At 40.9% G+C, this 21,828-nt stretch overlaps 1 protein-coding gene across 2 annotated transcripts; it reads left to right on the forward strand.

The window, feature by feature from the left end:
- Window positions 1-5,662: 5,662 nt before the first annotated feature.
- Window positions 5,663-21,565, forward strand: RB195_006196 (uncharacterized protein; the record flags this gene model as incomplete). Of its 2 annotated transcripts, XM_064179132.1 has the most annotated exons (6): window positions 5,663-5,740; window positions 8,890-8,967; window positions 10,594-10,776; window positions 12,152-12,254; window positions 20,965-21,099; window positions 21,369-21,565. In XM_064179132.1, 6 exons carry the CDS (start codon window positions 5,663-5,665, stop codon window positions 21,563-21,565), a joined length of 774 nt encoding a protein of 257 aa, XP_064036116.1. The 2 variants fall into 2 exon arrangements, with proteins under 2 accessions (XP_064036116.1, XP_064036117.1); XM_064179133.1 differs by lacking the exons at window positions 5,663-5,740; window positions 21,369-21,565 and having other exon boundaries at window positions 8,893-8,967; window positions 20,965-21,155.
- Between the last annotated feature and the right edge of the window lie 263 nt (window positions 21,566-21,828).

Raw genomic sequence — 21,828 nt, forward strand, 5'->3', positions numbered from 1 at the left:
CCAGTGATTTCATCCTCCCAGACAAGTCTGGTACAAATCTATCGACCCCGGAGAGATGAGGGCTTGGTGAGCACCAGCGCGGATTCGAACCTCCGATCGATCGTACAGGAAGCGGAATCTCTAACCGCTAGCCTCTAAGTTGAAGATATCGCCGGTAATTTGAGGATGTATAGGTATCAACAGTGACCGTCCCTTCGAGTCACATGCTACAAAAATGCTCCCAGCTATCCTGCGTTCTGTTCTCTATAAGACGAATGGTAACGTGGATTGCCCTCAGTGACGGAATCATTTCGCAGAAAAAGGCTACGCATCTTTCCGGAAAGATTTGGCACGTCCACAGTTTTTTTCGGGGCGGTTGAATTGGGTCGAGGCTATGAAAGCTTCCTTCGTATGGGTCTTTTTTCTGCGGAGGAAGTTGGCTTGTAATCCAGAAACTACTAGTTTATATTTGTAAAAAAGGAAGTGGTTTGAACTCGTCGTTGGCGATGAAAGAAAAGTTTCCCGAAAATTGTGGAAGCCCTCTACAATGATAAAACTGCATTAAGAGCTACTTTTCCCAGAAAATGCGATATTAGCATGGTTGAGAGACGTAGCTGAAAACAAGTTTATCCGCTTTCCTAAGCGATGAGATCGCCGAACATGACATTGAGGAATTGAAATTTCTGATCTTTGGCAGTATTGAACTAGATATTCAATTCCCTTTGATTTTGTTCTCTAAGTTCATTGGCTGAAGAACGCAGAACTTTGGAGCGAATCCTGAGACCTTCCTTTTATAGGAACCTATATTGAGCTGCCTTAAGTTGTAGCAGTGATAAGTCAAGAGCATTCGTATCTACCGATCAGATCAACCAGTATAAACTACGTATGATTTGCATGGGTTGTTTCTGGGAAATTTACCTCAGCAGAAAAATTTTTCGGACAAAATCTTTTAAACCCAACAGGTTTTGCCTATAAAAAAGATCACGACATTAGGTTAGAGCTGGAGTGGATGACGACAGAAAGAGGAGGAACGAGTTTGCTTAAGGGCAATGTTTCCTGGAACCCGAATACTCCTTTCGTCGCAACAAATCCTCTATTGCAAGAAAATTCTTGGATGTTCAAGAACGAACAGCTTTTTGATAGTTTGAAAGAAGCAACACATAGGTGTGTTTGTGTATGTGTGTTCTTTTTGAAACCTCACGAACATTTTGAAGGCTTTTTTCTCTCGGGAAAACGTTTTAGAGAGTCAAAAAGCTAAAAAGAGGCATGCATCCACGCTCATTCCCAATAAATACTTGTCCAGGACTTAATTGTTATTTTCTCATTGAATATAAGGAACAAAACGATCTTCTTGGCGAGTCCTAATTGCCAGGATTTCCAGATGATAGCTTTTTTTTTGTTTTCGGCACGTCAGCAGTACAATTTTACCCTCTTTAGGAGAAGAGAAGAAAATTTTTCAGGTTGTCATATAATTTATTCATTTCAAAAGGAATATAATAAAAGAGCCTTTTGAAAATACGTCCTCGCCTCTAACGTGTTAAGGAAAAGAGAAGCTAACATTCAAAATCGGATCTGATTTCCTTTGCAGTTCGTACTGATTTAAACGGAAGAAAATGTTTCGCAGTTCTTGCTAATTTAAGCGCAAGTCTTCTGGATATCTAGGATTCTACAGATGAACAAGCTTTGTAAGCAACAACTGAAGGAAGTTCTCTACATATCACTACTTGTTTATTACGTAATTTCTCTCGTTTGTTCCTTCTAAGATCAACTCTTTCGTTGTGGCCAAAAACGAGAAATCTCGTTTTTGCCGGATATTGTGGAGTTTTTCGTGTGCAATTTCTCTTTGCGTCACGTTAGGCGAATGTCTTCCTTTTCTAAAAACTCGATTTTTCAATATGTAGCGCTATTACGTTCAGTTGTAAAAGCAAATGATGGAACTATGTCCAGTCCAGAGAATCCGTAAGACGTCATAAAACATTGGCTGCGAATGCGCACTCGACGCATTCCGGACTTCGCAAGATATTCTATACTTAAAATCATAGGAGTTCCGATTCCGTAGGGGAAGGTGGCCTAATTATATGGTATCCCGAAATCTCTTAGTTTTTGCTGAGATTCACGCACTCAAGAAAAAAATTCTGTTTGGTTATGTTGTCAGTTAGGGATTTGAGAATATTTGCGTATCTCCATTCTATACATTCTATATTTCACAGATCATTTTGTCATTTAGTGGTTTCTATCGTTTTCTCTTAAAATTCACAAATTCTTCAAAATCTGTACCACCTTCTACGGTTTTTTTTCGATTTCTGTTTTATCTTAAAAATCATTTAAGATAGGATTGTAAAAAAATTGGTCGGTACTGAGTGGTAAATTTTTTTTTGTACACAAACAACTCAAGTCCGGAAATAAATAGAAAAAATAGGAGTTTAGTAAAGCATTGGAAACCTTAGTTCATTATAAGTGCAAGTTTCTCTCTTTTTCCTGTACTAATCTCCGCCTATGGCGTGAACTAGCAAGAATCGTCGACTTCTTTCTGGAAAGAGGCTGGAGTGCCGCGCTTGGAAGCTTCCTAGTTCACTATGTTCGTCCCTTCTTACCCCGTCAATACGGTGCGATCACAGCGTAACGCATCTCACCGCCCGTAACACATCCCATACAACATCCCCATAGATCATCCTACTTTTTACGTTTCAGACACTAAAGAAATTTCGTCACTTGCACGCCATCTCGTCGTGGATAGACGCAACGCGGTGACAACGTCGGAATACGCGACCGGTTCCATCTGTCCGCAGCTTCGCATGGATGGTCACCATTTGCCGTTTTCCTGCGTTCACGCGCCGTTCTCAACTCGCTCACCCCCTCATTTCGATCCTCATCTGCTACGTAATCATCTGCACCATCCATTATCTACGAATTCAATCTCGAACCTTGGATTCTGATCGGACCGATGATCTAGGCGCAAGACCCGCTCGCTGTGGACAGACTTGTTCTAGTGGCGGGGCGACATTAACGGGCTGCGACCTAAGCTTGCGAGCAGATTTGCTGCTGCTGATCACTGCGTACGTAATCGTGCGACGCTTTGCACTACTGCCACGTTTTCGCATTCAAAATGTGATTTTCAACGCTACGCAGGAAATCGCGTCGATTTGCCGGTCGTGCTGCAAATGAAGACTTTGGTTTTTCTTTCATTGCTCAACTTCTTACACTTTCTTCCGACTCGGCGACAGTTGTTGGGTTCTGCTGTCGACTACTGGATTATCGTGGCCTTCGTAATCATTTCTTTTTCTCCTTCCTAAGTGCAACTATTTTACGGTGGCTACTTTCTTGGACATTGATATTTCTGGTGTCGCCGGAAACATTCACCGGATCAAGATTTCCTTTGCATTATCTTGGCTATCTATCTTATAACTACCCTTCCGTAGACCAACAGTCACGCAGTTCATTGAGAACATACAACTTGAAACTGGATGCGGCTCCACCTCCACGTATTACACCAATGATGAAGTGTGTCAAGCGTGGTTGTGGATGAGAGCGCATTTTCACCTTCCACTTTCCAAACTGCATGTCTTAGAGCTTTTCGCTTCAGTCTCTCTTTTTAAGGAATTTTCTGACTTTCCGACGGTACTTCTTTCAGCTTGTGGTCGACACCTAGTGCTCACTAATTTAAGACCAACAATAACTAGCAACCTTTAAAAAGACTTCAACTTACAGGCTCAAAATAGGCGTATAATGTCCGTTTGTCCTATCAGGATCTTGAGCGCCTCATCCATGAATCTTACACTCAGCCGATTTTCACGATTTGCTTCTTCCGCAGAAAATATTTGCCCCTGAAACGTCATCTGTTCCCTAATCCTCCTAATTCCCTTTGCAATACATTTTTCGTCCCCAACTAATGTTTCTGTTTTCTTACCGAAATACAATATATTGAAAATAATAATAACAAAATAATGTGCTGAAATTGGATTGGAGTTTTTAATAGTTTTCGAAGAAGGTTATGTCAAAAGAGAAAACCTTAGAAAAGAAATACAATTTTAGCATATTATCATTGTCATTGTTACTGTTTTCTTTTACTACATTACTTTACTATTCTACTATTCTCTTATAACTATTCTTTATTAACATTGTTTTTATTAATTTGTGTTTTTATTATAATATTGCCAAAAATGTGGTTCAGAACATTGCGGGACGCTTTTGAACTAACGTTGGCGGTTGTTTCGTAGATCTTACATTTTGCCTTCCTACAAATTGTCTTACTATCGGCGGGTGTCGGTAAGAGGTCCGTTGGGGTTGGGTCGATGGTTCGAAACCACCCTGGTGTCAACCAGGCCTTTCATCCCTTATGGGTCGATAAATTGGTACCAGACTTGTCTGGAAGGAAAAGAACACTGACTTGATCGTCGGCTGACCCTAGCAAATATGTATACGTATATAGCATGGTATATATCATATATATTTATAGTATACGTACATATGGGCATAGGCCAACACGTGTTTCAAAACCGCAACGACTACGAATAGCAAAAATGCGTTGGCCCCGAGCGCATTGATACACCAGGGACGTACAAACTGCCTCGGAAAAATTGGTCACGTAAAGAGGTTGAATTTTCTTTTCGACGGCTTCTCACCTCAGTGGCACTTATTGGATGTAGTAGCTTCATAAAAATCTTCATTTGTATGAATAGTATCCCTTTTGATGCTGCGTATCTATATTCAAAACTGTTTCGTTTGAAAAAAAAAGACCTCGCCAGGAGATCAGAGCAAGAAGATTGGAGGTTCTGATCAGTGGATGTGATCGCACTGCGGGTACTGGCGGTGTTATTTTTACTTATCCTTTGTGTTTGCTCTACGCGTACTCCCTGTCCGCTCTCACCTGTCCGTATCGAAGGGTCGCAGTCACCCAGTTCAGAACAAATGACACCTATAACTAGCTATAACTGTTTTCTCTAAGGGGCAATCTCTATTCGTCACATTTCGAAAATTCCGAAGTACGATTTTGTAAAACAGTATTTTTTAATGTTTTCATCAGGAAATTCCTTCCAAAATTGCAAAATTTGCCTTTTAAATGACCAGGTTATGGATTCCTTAAGGATTCTTTATTCTATTTACCAATTACCAAGTTTAAATTTTTAATTGTTATACTAATTCTTCATTCAACCGCAGTTGCGTTGCGGCAACACAATATTTGTGTAACCAGGAAAAAACTGTCGAAATCGTTCCAAATATGTTCAACTATGGATATTCATCGTGCTTCATCGCTTATGGTGAGGATAAAAAGATTATGGAGTATCGCTTCCAGTCGGAGCTCTTCCTGCAGATAGCCATTGTGCTCTTTTCGAGCATAATAGCTATCTGCGGGGAGAATTAGTCCCACAAAGAAAAAGGGTCCCACGAAAAGAACTGCGTGGTGCTTCCCGATAACGTACGATTAAAAACGTGCTTCCCGATTACGCCTCCTGCTCAATCCGTTCCTCGCCGCCCGAAACCTGTTTTTCCTCAGAGCCAATTAGCTGAAACCCCTGAAGTCGAATTTATTGTATCAAGAACTGGACCGTTATGGAGTTCTTTGCTCTGCTGATCGTCGACAGCCTCCCTGCACATAAGTTTTTCGCTGAACGCGTTCCGAATCTGCGAGGATGCGCCCCGCCCTCTCGTTGTGCAAACCCCGTTTCCTAACCTGATTCCACTTATGGCATCAAGCCGATGTTTCGAGTTCGCTCATAAAAGTGCTGTCATATTCCAAGCGCATTTCAATGGCTTCGTCTATGTAAGGCTTCGATGGGGCTGGATAGCAAATTGCGTGGTCCTGAAAGGATCTTTAGCTCATAGCAATTTATAGACAGGATTTTGCACATTTTGTTTCTAGTTATGCGCTCTCGCCGCTATTCCTCTCAATACTTCTCATTACTCAATTAGCTCTTCTTGAAAGTTACATACATTGTTGCAATACAAATATTGCAATGTAATAAATAAACAAATAAATAAATGTTAACTGTCAGAACTAAGTGGGTGTTTCTGGAAGAACAACTTCTTGCTAATTTTTTCGAGCTGATTAATTGTTTAGTGTTGATTTTTCCTTTTCAATTTTTTGTATCTTACGTTTATGCTCCTACTCTTCTTTCCCCTCAAATGTGAGCAGAACATGTGTGAATTTTTAAATGTGTGTTCAAGACCTAACCAAGTTAGAACTAACAACTGCACGAGACTGCAAAGGACGATGATTTATACTCCAGCCAAGTAACACATTCACAACCAAGCGACTTTTTTGAAACCAAATCCGCAGCGTGTGACAACTTGTTTTTTAGACAAAAAAAATGTTCAACGGCATCATCGAACATTTTTTGGACGTGTGGATTCGCATTTTCAAGCATAAATATCCTCTCCCTTTGTTTCTTCGATTAATACGAAATGTCTTGGTGCTGCCGTTCGAGTTATGAGTTGACAACGAAAAGAAAACAAATTTCTGCCTCTGGGGACGCAATACCTCCGCGAATTGCACGTGAAATTCGTGGAGAAATGCACCGAGACTGTCATGGTATTACTTCCTTTTGTTGCCATCATTAATGTCATTAATGAAACAGACGTGTCACCGTGCACGGGTGCAATCGCTTAGGATGAGACCAGTCCATTGGTGCGAGAAATCAACCGTTCTCTGACGGTTCCAGGGTCTGCTTCACTGATTGCGCTTGTATTCCTTTAATGTTCAACCCATTTCTCTCGAAATCGAATGCTCCCATCCCCAAGTTGTGACCACCTCTCCCTAAACCTCTAGGCCTTAAATATTCTCCTACTATCTAAGGCCTAAGGCTCAGAGCCACTAACTCGTACCATCCTCTATAGAAGCAGATTTTAATGTGAAGTGAAACGGTGATTTCTTCTTCATTTCTATTATTATAGATTTTGTATTCAATTACGGTACTTGCTGGGAATCTCGAAAGATCTGATCATTTCTAATATTTGAATGGTTAGATCCAAGATTTCTAATATCTTGCTGCTATTCGACTGGACACTCCGTAGTAACGCTTTCCCCTATTCACCCTCTGGCTTGACTTACTTTTCCGTTTTTCATTATTTTCCTAATTTCTCAGCATTCTCCAAATGTGAGTCTGACTGAGTTTTTTCATTCTGCGAGAAATTCAAACATTGGTTTTCTTGTAAGACTTTCTCAGTCGTTGATTAGACAGGGCGGATTTTATTTCTCGAATGAAACTCTGTATTTTATAGGAGTATTTTGCTGTTGTGAGTTATAATTCCAAGGAGAAAGCCTACCATAGCTGATCCTGACAAGATTATAAACAAAAGCATTCCAATTTTTTTAAATTTTATTTGTTCCTAATGCACCGAATGCCAGAACAATTTGCTAAGTGGCTAGAAATGCTGTTTTCCCTTGCATTATGTTTACCTCATCGGAACTTGGTTACATCGTGTTTGTTATTGATTACCTACCCTAGAAAATGCTTCTAACGAGTATCTACTCTAGATGAAGTCCAGTAACTTCCGAATTTTTTCTTATACTTATGTTGAAATGCCTTATAGATTGTAGTTGAAGTGCAGCTGTTGACCTTTCCGCCTTCCACAAAGTTTCGCACAGCGATATTGGTTGGATCAAATGTATCGAAAAACTCGCACTCGTTCGTTCTAGGTTTATCTCAAGTGACGGTCAAGGTTCTCTGCGAGATCATCCTTATTTTCTTCTTCAAGGCTGTGGCCTCATTAATTTTCCCCAGTTACAGGCAAAATTGATATGCATTCGATGATCAGCACACACATGCTGAAGGATCCATTCTGTTCTCTTTTCTGTTTTCTCTGTCTTTTCTTTTCCGAAAATTCTCGACTGATTTTTAGCTTAAAATTAACTAAGGTCGACTCGAAATTTTTTCTTTGTTATACGACAAAGATCGAAGCGCACAACGCAGCCATCGGCCAAATTTGTCATTATCTATAGTTTTCCTTGACCAAGTCACAATGTAGGAATAATCGCCTTTGTTTAAACTGCAAATATCTTTTATTTTCAAAAATTATTATTTAAAATTAAAATTATTTAAAATTTAAATTATTTTCAAAACAGAATCAATAGACAGGGGCTAAATATTGTTGTTTGTTTGGTTGTTACGGTTGTTTTTTTAGCACGTTAAAGTTTGTTTTTTTTTTTGAAAAAAAGAGGACATCCTTTTAAGTCATGAAGCAACGAGAGGTAGAACCTATAATTAGGAAACCAAAAAATATAAATACGAAGAAAAGCTGTACAGAATCCAAACTTATACCACAGTCGATAGATTGTGACTAGGATTGGACGTCTGGCCATTATCTGTGTTGAATTTCCCACCCAATTTCTTTTTGGATTTTTTCGGTAAAACTTCCGCTTCAGCAAAATTTTCTTTTGCATTTCACTTTTCACTGTTTTTATACGATTAGCGGACTCCCTATGTCATACTCTGTCGTATCATACCTCATACCTATGTACTGTCATACCTCTGTCATGGCGATCTTCCTTAGAAAAAAGTGTCCTTGATCCCTCAACACATTTTCATTTCAAAAACGATCCCCGTTACTCCTTCATTCGCCTACCAGCGTCTGGTCACATTAACGTCAACCTCTGTTGTTCCTTCCGTTCCCATGATCCCAATTCCATCACTTTCTCATTCAGTCTGACATAATGCTTTCAAATTCTTGACAACACTTTTCTTTCATGTCTCGTTTTCTTCGCCCGATAATCTCATCGGACGTGAATCACAGCTCTTTTCTACGGACGCGTCTCCCGGCGACGACCCATTTTAAACGTGCTGGTCCGGCTGATCCAGAATATTCCTCGCTTGTCCACTTTCTTCTTCGTACATGTTGAACGGTCATAAAGCTAGTATCTGATCTCAATTTAAGTCTACTTGTTAAGGCCTTAACGAATAGATAATGTTTCAGGAAATGTCCATGGGAACACCAATGAATGGATCAGAGAAGAAAAAGAACAGATGTCTTGGCGGATCGATGAATTTAAATGTCAGATCTGTTTGCTACGGTGAAAAATCTGATGTTTTATCGATTTTCCTGGTCGAGGAACGAGCATTTTTGATCAGGCTCTACTTTATTGGTTTTTGCGTGGTGTTTTAATATGTCTAGTAACTGAGAAAAAACTAGAATATTCTAATAAAATACTCATGCTTGCTGGTAAGAAGCTTCTCGAAGGAACTCGAGTCCAAAAAATTGCACGTTCGTTCTTTTTTCAATCAGCTCAAACTCTAGAAAAACTCTAGAAAACCAGTGAAGAAGTGCTTTGGACGAATCAACTGTTGCACTCGATAAAATTCTTATGAAAACCAGCTTCTTGGGTGTGCAATTCAGTTGTTTTTTAGCAGCAGCACTAACAGTGCAATTAGTTCGGATGAACAGCAAGTTTTTGGAAAACCGTGGCACAAGCGCATACAAAGTCCTGCTGTTTCTGCAATTACACACCATTTCTTGTTAAGGCGGGTGTAGCACAGTCGGTAACAGGTTCCACTTCCTGCAAGATCGATCGGAGGTTCGAATCCGCCGTAGTGCTCACCAAGCCTTTCATCCCCCTGGGGTCGATAAATTGGTACCAGACTTGTCTGGGAGGATAAAAACACTGACTTGACACATCGGCTAGCCCCGCAGGTGTAGGCCAGTTGCACGGTCGTGAACCTCAAACGATTCTGAATTGGAGTGAACGTGGGGGCGCATTCCAAGCGGATCGATCAACTCCAGAAACTTCATCCCTTATCCTTTATCGTTTTGGAGAGATTTTAAACATGCTCAGTCCATTGTGGGTACTTGTCTCATTTCTTCTTCAAGTTCTTTCATGTTTTTAATCAAATTCTTTGCATTCGATGCTTCGAACATTCTTGATTTTTTTTCCTGTTTCTTCTTTTGGATTTTTGAGGCAGTTTATTATAGAAAAGTATCGAATGTTCTCACTTTTCTTTGTTTCTTTTAGTGTTTTTGATTCTAATATTTCGCTTGCTTTTTCACACAAATGTTGCTAAAGTGCCGTCCGGAAATCCTAGCTAACTTTAGAGTACCTAAAACTATGGATTGGGCAAGTCATGCTGCGGCGAGCTCATTTAATGGGCTGGGGTTGTCGGAGTTCGATGCTGTCCTCGAGAGTTTTCCAGAACTCCTATTTCATGTGTTTTTCCTTGTTTTTGCTGGGTTTTTTTTCAAGAAGCGTCAAGGACAATCCAAAGAAAGACCAATTGTCAGACTTATTCTGCTTTTTCTCACAAATCCTCTAACTTGGTCATCTGAAGTACAATCCAATTGATACTACACATAACAAATTCCTGGAGTAAACCTCAGTTGGACAATTAAGTGACCTGTTTGAAGTGGCTGATCTGTCGTTGACCTAAGAATTCTCATAGGTTACAAAATTATTGGATTCAGAAACAAAAATTCAAAAACAGCAGAAATTGCCGTGGTTCTCTTTTGGTAAACTATTCTTTATCCTAAAAAAGTACTTTGTAAGTTATATGAAGTAATAAAACAATACGGTAACACATTGAGTATGATTTGATTGAGCAAATCTTCTGTTACTATTTGCTCCTGAGGAGCCTCTTTTCAAGAAACGACCTAAAGAAACTCCTAGAGACCACAGCTATCATTTTTTAGGCTGGGATGCGCATCGTCGTTTCCATCGGGACTTTGGTGATCCTAGCTCTGGTCGCTGCACTGTATATGAAGTTCAAGAAAGCGCTGTTCATACTGCTCATACCGACCGCAGTTACGGTGATGACAGTGGTGGCGATTCTTACGAGAAGACATCGTTTTGTTTGGCCGATCATCGCCACATCGGTAAGTTCTCGCGTGTTTTATGCAAGACATTCTTGGGGGATTTCATTGATTTACAGATGTTTTACTTGCTCCCGAGATTAATGTGCATGAGGTGCTAAGACCGATAGTTGTGAAGTGGGGTATAATTTCTAAAGACATATGCCTTTCACTTGAACACAATTTGAGTATATTTGAAGACAATGAACATCACTCGATTATCTTTCCGTTTGATTTTTTCTCATTCTTTTGGAAATTTGTGAGTCATTTCTTTCAAACAATGCTAACGTCGCTGATAATGCACAGATTCATGCGTCACATTTGCCAGGCAATTCATATTCACTTAAGACATCAGTCTGGCTTCTACACGGACATTTGACTTGAAATCAGCTGTGTGTTGTCTCCGTTGTTCTGTGGAGCTCTTAACATTTCTCTCTGACAAACTTTCCATTCTATCCAAACAAATGTGAACTATTTTGCAGATGATGTGCGCCGGATAGAGGCTAAATACCATCAATATCATGTGTTATTCGTAGTGTATCTGGCAGATGAAATGAGACTTTTAAAATGAGATTTAGCCGCCTGAACCTTACGCCGGGCACATTTTCCGAGATTTGATCGAATTGAAGACATTTTTTGGGCCAGTGTTGAACAATAGTTCTAAAAACAAAGTGTTTATGTCATCACATTTTTCAGTACGTTTTCTCCATTGCTGCAGAGAAAGCATCTCGTGTCGGTTTCCACTAAGGTTCTTTTTATTATAAATGTAGTGATTGAAAATGATAAGAATCACTTCTGACCACTTTGAACTTTTTTTCCTCATTCACGGATCGTTAGAGATGGAACGACCCTCAAAAACGGTAGCTTAGCCTCAGCACCCTACAGGACTTCCCTTGGATTGCGACGGTTCGCTGTTCATTGTAGACACAGAAATGTAGTCAATAATGTGTATGCGTGAGCAGTTTGATTATTAGCGTGACTGTTCAGTTCTTTCGCCTTTTTCGCGTGTATGAGTTTCTATTTTTTAGTGCGAAGTGTTAGTGAAAATTCTGCATTTCATTTTTTAAAATATTACTCTGCAAACCTGCCTCAGCTTTGCAACTTCTGCAACTTTTCAACAGTCACCTTCTAGCCCATAACTCTCACCTCTAGACCGGAACGTATTGTACAGATTAATATCAAGTTCATCCTGTAGACACAGCTCCAAAACTCCGAGAAAAGCTATTTACACTGAATAAAAAACGCGTTCAACTCTTTAGTACCTTCCATCTTACTGATGACATGAACTATCCTCTCCACAGAATTTTCGAGGGCTTATCTAGGAAAAAATTCCGGCAAATACTGAACTATGAGATTTTTCTCAAAAATGACTCCCTACTCTGAAGTTGAACGTTTTCAGATGTTCCACGTGATTCTTGCATGTTATGCACTGCTGATCTTCTCCTTCTACTTCTTCTTCAAACCGTTTTACATCATCATGGTGCTTAACTGGGCATTCGACAGTAAGATCTTGTATACATTATATTTTATATTTTACTTTGTCAGTTTTCGTGCTTTTTCACACCACTTTCTACAACCGATTAACATTTTAAACGTATTGAATTTTAGCTGCAAAAAAAAAACTGGGCAAAAGAATCCACTGTAAAATCCAATTTATCTTAGATACCTTAATCTTGGAAAAATATGGCTAGCAGTCTTGTTAGAGTGCCGAGTTCGTAGTGATGATTTTCACTTTATGCACTTCTCTCAGCCAGCACATGCGCTGTAAAATAGAGATGACGGCGATGTTCCCAATTTTGAGCGATTCTCCGTTTCTCGTTCTTCCTTCTTTCGCACACAAATGACTGTTCACGGGTTTCTTCTCCTATTATCCGAAAAAGAATTCGTGTAGCACATGTAGAATCCTATTGTCTGCTTAGAACTCGTTTGACAAAACCAGATCCGTTGCGTTTCAATGGGTCCGACATCATGTCCTCACAACAGTGTTTCTTGCACGCTGCAGCCCTCCAGACTCATTCATTCGATCGCTGACCAGGGTTTTCTGGTTCCGAAAAAGTGTGAACGAAACCAGAGTTTTGCTCCAGGAACTACACCATGAGACGATGGTGGTGCTGTAGATCATCGGATTCGAAGTATTGGAAATAGCAATTCTTTATTTCTGCGGGTTATTGCGACAGCACTGTGACCAGCACCCTCACCCTAATTCTTAGCCCTATATCCTTTCATAGTTTCCAAAAATCTGTCTGGTTTGTACGTACCCTAGTTATTCATGAGAATTAGCATAGAAATATTCAATTCTGAATAAAAAGAAAGTGAATCCATAGAGACAACGAGTGAAATCACTCATTACGTTTAGAATTCCCTACAGGGACTTGCATGTGCTCCATAGTTCAGCAGATGAATTCTGAAAGAAAGGTTCAAAAGTGAAAATATAGAACAAAATCGCATTGAAAACATGATAAATAAATGCAAATAAATCAAAGTAAAAATTAATCTTGAGAAATGCATAGAAGCCCCTTCTATTTCTGCCTTACAAGGTCGGTTGACATCAACGGTTATTAAGTAGTATAAACGTATGAAATATTCACCAATTTGGACCGAGTCTGATTCAGTCGTGGTAATAAGTTCGGTTGTGACTGCACCACCGATGGTTCGAAACCGCGCTAGTGCAAACCAAGCCCTTCATCCCACGAGGTTGTTGAATAAGTAGCAGTATTGTCTGCAAGGATAAAAACACTGACCTGAAACATCGTCTCGCCCGCAGGTCATTCATTCCGAAGGCGCGCACGCGGCAGAATCTCACTTCTCTCCTCCTTTCCCGTCTGAGTGAACACTCTGAGTTTTCGAATACTCTGAATATCTGCCTTTCAAAATTAATCGAACTACACACACTGGAGTCCTTTAAGAAGATTTGTCTTCAGAAAAAGTTGCATGAGAATATGTTTTGTACAGGAAGCACAGCATTTGCAGTATTCAGAGTGAACTGTTTGCAACTGGCGCATTTTTGTGGTACTAGATAAAGAGAGAGTCCTAAGTATCCACGACTTCAAGACAAAAGGACAGTGATAAGAAATCCACCCAGAAGTATAATTATTTACTCCATTCTGCATTAATGTTCAGTCACATGAATGAGGGAACTGACTGAATTTGTACTTAAAAACTGTGGAGTGATAGGAATCACGACCTCACTACCTCTTCACCTGCAGATTTTAACCGACGGCCATATGTTTGACGTAGATTGACCTTAGTATAATGTAATATGCTCTTTTTTCAACACAGGACTCAATTGTGCAGTTATGTATATTACCGTAGGCTTAGGAGCCGGCGCTTTTCCCTGCAACAAACTCTCAGTTCGCAGATCACAGCCGCTAGCTACACCGCTCCTCTTCGAGCGCAGCCGCAGCGCAACAATTGCAGGAAGATTCAGATCGTCTCGTGGCATGTTTTTGAGTCCAATGGATCTTAGACTTACTGCCTCTGGGCCAAGTGTCATTCTTTTCGTGTAATGACGCTTCATCTTCATTCTATCTTCCTTATTACATGTACAGCCAAATTTGTGGTTATGTCGTGGCAGTCGTGAGATCAAAGCAGCGCAGCAGAGCACGGCAAGGGCAGAGACGCAGAGCAGAACAAGGTCCTAGCCATCAGAAGGTGTGCCGGGTCTTCGGTTCTGCACATGCGCTTTCACGTCAGCTCACTCCTGCGAGGGCGGCATGTTGGGCCCACGATGCCCCTTACCGATCCCACACTTCCAGTTTGACATCCACTTTCAGCACCCGCACACATATGTATTTTCCCTTTACATTTCGCTTTTCGAAAGTGCATCTAACAAAGTTTCCATTTTCTGCTTCGTTTTAGAGAGAACTAAAGCAGAAAATTATTTGGTCATAACTTTGTTAGGGTCAGCGCTTGTTGATGCGCACGTATGCCTTGTTGCTATGAATGGTTTCTAATAACGTTTTCTTCTCATACATAATTCCTACGTGAGAGTAAAATTTCGACGGCGTGGTAACGCTCTAGAAAGTTCCTCAGGGAAATTCTCTTTCCTTCGATTCTTGCCAATAACCTTTTTAACGGGCAACATTCGTGAATTTCTTCGCTCTTTTGACGGAATTTCCCTTAGTGTAAATTGTTAAAAGTCGCGTAGAAGTGAGAAAATTTTTATCTTTTAGTTCAAAACGCAGTTTTGGTGAGCTTTGCTGTGAAAGATAATTGAAAAAAATCGTCGATATGTCCTTTCAGAGGCGGCGCTTCCAGAGATTCTGCTCAGCGCCTTTTTATTGGGCTTATTTTTCTTTATTCCTTAGCCAGAGAAGTGACTAACTAATTGCGTATTCATCACTTCGTCCACAAATGTTCCAACCGCAACCAGAGAAATTCGAAAAGTCCCCAACTGGTTACCAAATTTGTGCCGCTTCGTATATCTCATCTTAAAGAGATCACCCCTCGAATCTGGGGTAGTACGGATTTCAGGTGGGGTATTCGTATACGGGATCGTAGATTATGGAGAGGGGGTGATTCCGTCCATTTCTTCCTAAATACCTTTCTAATATCTTCCTAAATAATATAATAAAAAAAACGGCTCGGAAGATGCGGGCGTGTACAAGGCTGGCGAGCTCCAATCGAACTCGTTGTAGAAAATAGCGCGCCGGAACGCTCAAAACCGTATCTTCCGGGATGTTTTTTTACGGCAATTAGGAAGAAATGAACGGAATCACCCTTCTCTCCATAATCTACGATCGTATACGAATACTCCACCTGAAATCCGTACCACCTCAGATTCGTGGGGTGATGCCTTTAAAGAAGCACTGAACTTCGAAGAAGAAAAGAATCGCTTATTCCATTCCGAACCGGTCGTAAAAACAGAAAGCAAAGAAACGAAAAGAGATATTTAAATAATCCAGCCTAAAATTTTACTTGAAGGTCTTTATGAATTTTGAGATACCACTGATGTGTGTGTGTGTGTGATCGCGTCTCATTCTCGTGCTCGCCCCCAAATTATGGGACTGTGTGCATTTTTGGCTCCAAGTGAGGTCATTGTAAGATAATGTCACGCAATCGACGGCGATAGACATATGAAACAATGGATCGCCATCTCATGTCGATGTCGAACGCGCTCGATACATTACGGTGAAAAAAGCGAGTCACAATGACCGCTAATCAATCCGTGAAACGAGATTCTCTGGATATTCTTCGTACTTTTGATTCCTAGAACTGTGACAATCACGTTCGCTGGCACAATTTTGCTTCCACCTCTCACTCCGATGTCCTTACTCCTTATGTCCGGCGCGGATGTAAGTTGCTCTGATTTAGTCCTCTTTTGGTTGAACGAATTTTTGTGAAGAATCGCTCACTTTTCTCACTGAGATCCCATATATGACGAAAATCCTGCAGAATTTGGATCGATATCGATAAAATAAAGGAGTACGCAGCCACTGAAATGTCAAGATGTCTATAGATGGAGAAGATCTCACTCATCCCTCGGTACTTTCTTCGAGTGTTTGTACTAAAGCTAACGAAACCCAAAAACTAGATTTCATATTTTTGAAAAAGAAACGTTTTTAATTCGAAACTTTTGGTATGCTTACCAGAAACGAGTTATATCTCGATTCTTTTATATTTTACTTGTTTATCTTGCTATTACTTCTATACTTGTATTACTTCTTTTCTTCTGCTTCCGAACGCTAATCCTAGTAAATCCCACGAAAACACCAATTCTTGTGAAGCCTTGACCAACTCTGCGGAAGTAATTTTCAAAGGAGGAATTATACAAGAATTTTTAATAGATTAATGCTTAGGCCCTAGGGTTTTGAGAGACGAAATAAAACGTGTGAGATATTCTTGAGGACTATTTCTCAAATCTCGCGAGATCAAATGCTACTTAATTTTAGTATAAGTAAAAGTTTTTATAACTATGTGGTTGGCAGGTTGGCGCAGAAAAAGATTTGGTTTCCACGGGAAAACACACAAAATCAATCTCGCCCTCACATTAGGCGGCTCCACAGTTTTTTCCACTTGCATCTTCTCTCCTTAATCAACAGTAGTGCGGTTTTGGTCACCTGCGAAGAGTGTGGGTCATTTGCTGAGCGACACCAGGTGGTAATACCTAGGTGGGCTTCTCGGCTTTTTGGCTAAGAACAAAGTTTAGTTTCTGTTCTTATCGAATTAGCTTCGATAGAGATTCGAATGAGTCTCGTTGAGGTCATTCGATTTTTAGGACCGGACGAGGTCGTGGACTTGCTCATTTCTCGTCGCGGGTTGCGCAGCGATCGCCCCACCTCCTATGGGAGGAACAAGCTAACATTGCAATACTATGCGTTGAATTGATCTTTGATGTACAAAAGGTTACTTATCGATTTTATACACTGCCATCCTCGGAGTCTGAAGTGAGTGGTTCGGCCTGCAACCTAACCGATCAGATCAGACAGAACTCGAGGCCTGTTCGGTCATAAACTTAGAAACCTAAACAAAGTGCCTGCCTTAGATTAGTGCAGCTTCAGTGGTGATCAGTGACTGTTCAAAAGAGCGATCGAATTGCATGTTTCATCTACTAGGCTAGCGACCAATTTCTGATGCCCTTTAGAAACTTCACTCTAGGAATTCACTTCGTTGACTTGTTAGCTCAACACTGTAGATTACTAATCTGTCCTAACTATCCATATTCTATTCTAACGCTCACCTTTGATGGCCGCTCAAGGGGCACCCGAGTCACATAAGACGTGTGTGGCGCAGTCGTTTGGAGGTCGCCGTTGTAGCCGTGCCGTCGATGGTTCGAAACCGCCCCAGTGCAAATTAAGCCTTCCATCCCTCCCGGTTTGATAAATTGCTGCTACTTCTGTCTGAGAAGATAAAAACACTGACTTGATCCTCGGCTGACCTCGCAAATCATAGTGCAGGCCAACACGCGTTCCGAAACCTTAACGATTACGGATTGCAGTAAAACGCGTTGACGCATCCCAAGTGGATTGATGCGCCAGTGGATTTATCTTCTTATTCTTTGGAAGATTCTTCTACATGGTTCTTTTATCAATACTGAAAAGTACTGCGAGAAGCTGGACCGGGCAGCTGCAAAGTTCAGGGAGATACTGCAGAAAGTCTTCTTCTTGCATAGCAATGCGCACCCGCTTGTCGCGAAGTTGGCTCGGATCAACCTGCGCAGTCTGGACTACCCTTCCTCGTCCGTCGTGCAATTCGCACAGTTCTGTCGGACTGCCGCCTGCTCCGATCTCTGACTCATCGCCTGGAAGGACGCCTTTCGTTGATGAGGATGAGCCCAAACCCGCCCCTCAGTCATTCTTCGGTCCTTCCTTGTGGATGTCCCCGGACTTCTACAAGGAGGAAATTTACAAAGTGCTTTGGTGTCGCCGATAAAGATGGAGCATACGTCACCGGTTGACAACTAAATGTGAGATTAAACAGTTTGCACGTGATATGTTGCAAAATGTAACAGAAATCAGTTGCCATCAAATTGGAACACCATCCAAGATGTGGCGCGTACCTTAGAGGAAATCTTCCTTGCTTTTATGTTGGAGTAATTTGAGGACACTTGGCGTGTATTCAAAGAACATCAAGGGTCATTTGCACACTTCACAACGATGCAGAACGAGCTCTTCCCGCAAACGGGTTAATTCACCTGTGGTTAGAGTGGAATGCTGAAACATTATTCTGTTTTCTCTCGGCCACGCTATGACTTCACTTGTTCATAACATTGGTGTTTTCTGTTTCCATACATTAATGTCGTAATATCACTTTATTATTATTTTACTGTTGTTTCATATCACTGTGCGTTTTTATTGTTATATCATTTTATTATTATATTTTTTATAATACCATCTTAAAAGAAAGGAAAAAACCAGAGAACTCTAACTTACCATAGTTCTCTGTTTGTTATTGTTATAACTATTATAACTTGTTTTCAGTTCTGAAAACATTATCATTTCTGGAACTACGACTGAATTATTTTCCGGCGCTGCCCAAGCGTCTGTGTCGTCCTTCATCATTTCAATAGTAAATGTCTTCATATCGTGAAGACTACTATTGTTGTGGCTTGCCCGTATTTTCAATTTGAAAAAAGCCGTATGCACCCATGTAAAGGTGTTCAAGCAAAAAAGAAATTTAAAAATGGATGAAAAGTTATTGGAAATTAATAAATTTGAAGAGAGGATCGCCAGCAGGTATGGTGGTATATTTCCATCGTCTCCAGTTTTGTTGTCGATGATCGCTCAATCGCTGACGCTGGTCACAGATAGAATCGATTTGTTCATTTTTTATACGCCACTCATTCCTTCCATTCCACCATAGTCGGGTTGAAACGACATGGAACTCAGTGCGGGTGCGCTCGAGGAAGCGCGGTAAACGCAGCGGTTGGGATCGAGATGAGAACACAGGAAACCACACAGGTGATGGTGCTAGCAGAGGTCCCTCCTGAACCCTAACCGCTATGCTCCACCGAGGCCCTTCGAGCAGACCACTTGGCACCGCATCGAGCTTCATGCACTTCCGAAACGAATATCCCACCGGAAGAATTTGAAATTGTAACGATGTAAGGTGCTCCAGGTGAAATTAAGAGAAGAAAAAGCAAACTGAAATAGGTAGACAGAAAAATAGGAATATGAACAAAGTCCGAAGGAATATCGAAAATATGCAAAACCTATCTGGATTTCATCCAATACCCGACGGACTTTTCGAAAGTGCACATTTTACGCGGTGAATTGGGTCTTTGTTCGCTAAGCAGCAGCAGTTCTAAGCAGGTGCGGTTCATGCGGATATTCCCTAAAATTTGCTCGAAACTTGGAGTTCCACTGGATATTTCCGTTTTTTGAAGTGCTGTCCATAAAAGGAAACAAGCAAGCATATCCATCTGTCGCAAGCAATTTGCTCCATTCTACGCTTTGTGCCAATGATCGGGTCAAAACGCTGTGACTTTGGGCAGAATTGCGTAAACAGCACCGCTTTAGTGGCGCCATAGGTCCCATGCTCACCTCTGTAGTCCAAATGGGGCTAACGAGATCGCAGCACAGCCGCGTAATCGGCTGCACCACATACCACATCGCTTTGATCCCACTTTACATTCATCAACAGTTGTTGGTAGTTTAGAAGAATTAAGATCATTTTCGTGGGAAATTTCAATTTCCTCTTAAGCGTTTCTATAGAAATTAACTTTTCACTTTAATCCCGAACACTGCACTGTTTACCTTCGTTTACCGCATCCGTTTCCAGTTCGGTCGCAAACTGTTTCTGTTTGTTCTCTGCGCCAAAACCAAACCACCTTAACGTCATTGTAGCATCAGGAGAATATTATATTCTTCACAATACAATGAAGTCATATATGTTTTTGAAAATTTCCAAAACACCAAAGGACTATAAACGACGAATGTTGATAATGAATATGTATGTATGTGAAGTACATTAGCCAAAATGTTTTAGGCGCACGGATTTAAACGTGTGTGATTTGGTCTTTCAGGTTATTCCCAATGAAGCTGTTTCGGTGGTTCTTTTTCTTGCTCACCGTATTTCTTCCAGTGTTTTTCTCTCTTTCCCTCTCTGCATCTTCCTCTCTATCTGTCGAGGAACCTAGTTGAGATCTGATAGATACCGAAAACCTTAGCAATGACTCTAGAAATTGAAGGCACATAAGAAATTGTGGGAGTGTTCCTCCTCCTCCTCGCTTCCTCCCTTTCTCCCTCCCTGCTTCCCCCTTTCCAAAACAGGTCTAACTACTAGGCTGTTTAAAGAAGCATCGAATGAATAGGAGTGGTACATGTGGCATCCATAAATGTGACTCACTATAGAGATAGTGTGACTATTGTGTGGTACTCAGCGAATCCTTCTATGCGACACATGTCCTTAATGAAGCTACACATTAAAAGTCTAAACAAAAGTCTCTCGCGAGTCAATCCACTTGGATGGGCCAGTGCATTTTATTGCAATCAAACCACAAAACAACATCGAACCATCGACCATGTGGCCACAGCGGACCTCCCACCGACTGGGCCCCCAATGAGCTTACACACTACCAAATAATTAGAAGTCAACATCTGTCTTTCCACTACAGTTAGAGAAACCCTTACTTATCCGAAAACCGATTTTACATGATTATCATAGTTATTTGAACCGCGAAAAAAAATATAAAAAACAAAACGTTGCTAACAAATTGCCGAATGAACAAAAGTGCCGTAATGTTACTTTTGTCGAAAATTTTTCCACTTTCAGCTTTGCACACGGACAAGACAGACTCGTACTACGTTCAATGTACAGCGATTTTTGTCGGATTGACATCGTTCCTAGCCTACAACTGCTGGCAAGCCGTTATCTCATTGTCCTACTTGGAGCATCTACAAATGATACGTCCCAGTTTCTCCGCAAAACCCACTGTGCTGATTGTGAACAAACCCCAGTATTAATTACATTTTGTATTCGATGTATTCGTCCTTCACTGCTCTTTCTGCCCCATTCAATTGGCTCAATACTAACATATCGTTGAGGACCCCCAATCGGTGCTAGTTCCCAGCCACATGGCCGCAATGGCCTCATTTGCTCTAACTTATTTCACTTGCCTTTGCTAGCTTTACCTTAGACGTCTTCAACATTTACTTCGTAACTAACTGCTCTTTAAGAGATACGATCTCTTGTTGTAATTACTCTGTCACGCGAACATAAGAACTTAATCGATTTCTTTGTTCATCATCGACCTCACCAACTACATACTTTAACGACAAAAGAAAGGCTCAACAAAACAAATGGGAGTAAAAAGTATCAATCAATCAATGTTATCATACCATATAACAAAACATCATCACAAATGTACACATAGGGTCAGAGACCTACAAAAATTCACCGTATGCGAGATAGTAGGATGTGATGTTCACTTGATGAGGATTGGTTAGCGGGAGCGCGATTTATGCACGATTTGGGAGAAGTGGGAATAAAAGCAGCAATAGGGGTTAGATCGACACACAGACACAGGAGGTGGACATTTGGGACGTAATACGGGGACAGGACGCGGCTAGGTTAAAGGCTTCTCGGATTCGATTGCAAGCGAAGAGTGATACTGCGCGGTACGAGGAGATCATGGGC

Source organism: Necator americanus, chromosome I (genome assembly GCF_031761385.1).
Source record: "Necator americanus strain Aroian chromosome I, whole genome shotgun sequence".
In the NCBI taxonomy this organism is placed as follows: domain Eukaryota; kingdom Metazoa; phylum Nematoda; class Chromadorea; order Rhabditida; family Ancylostomatidae; genus Necator; species Necator americanus.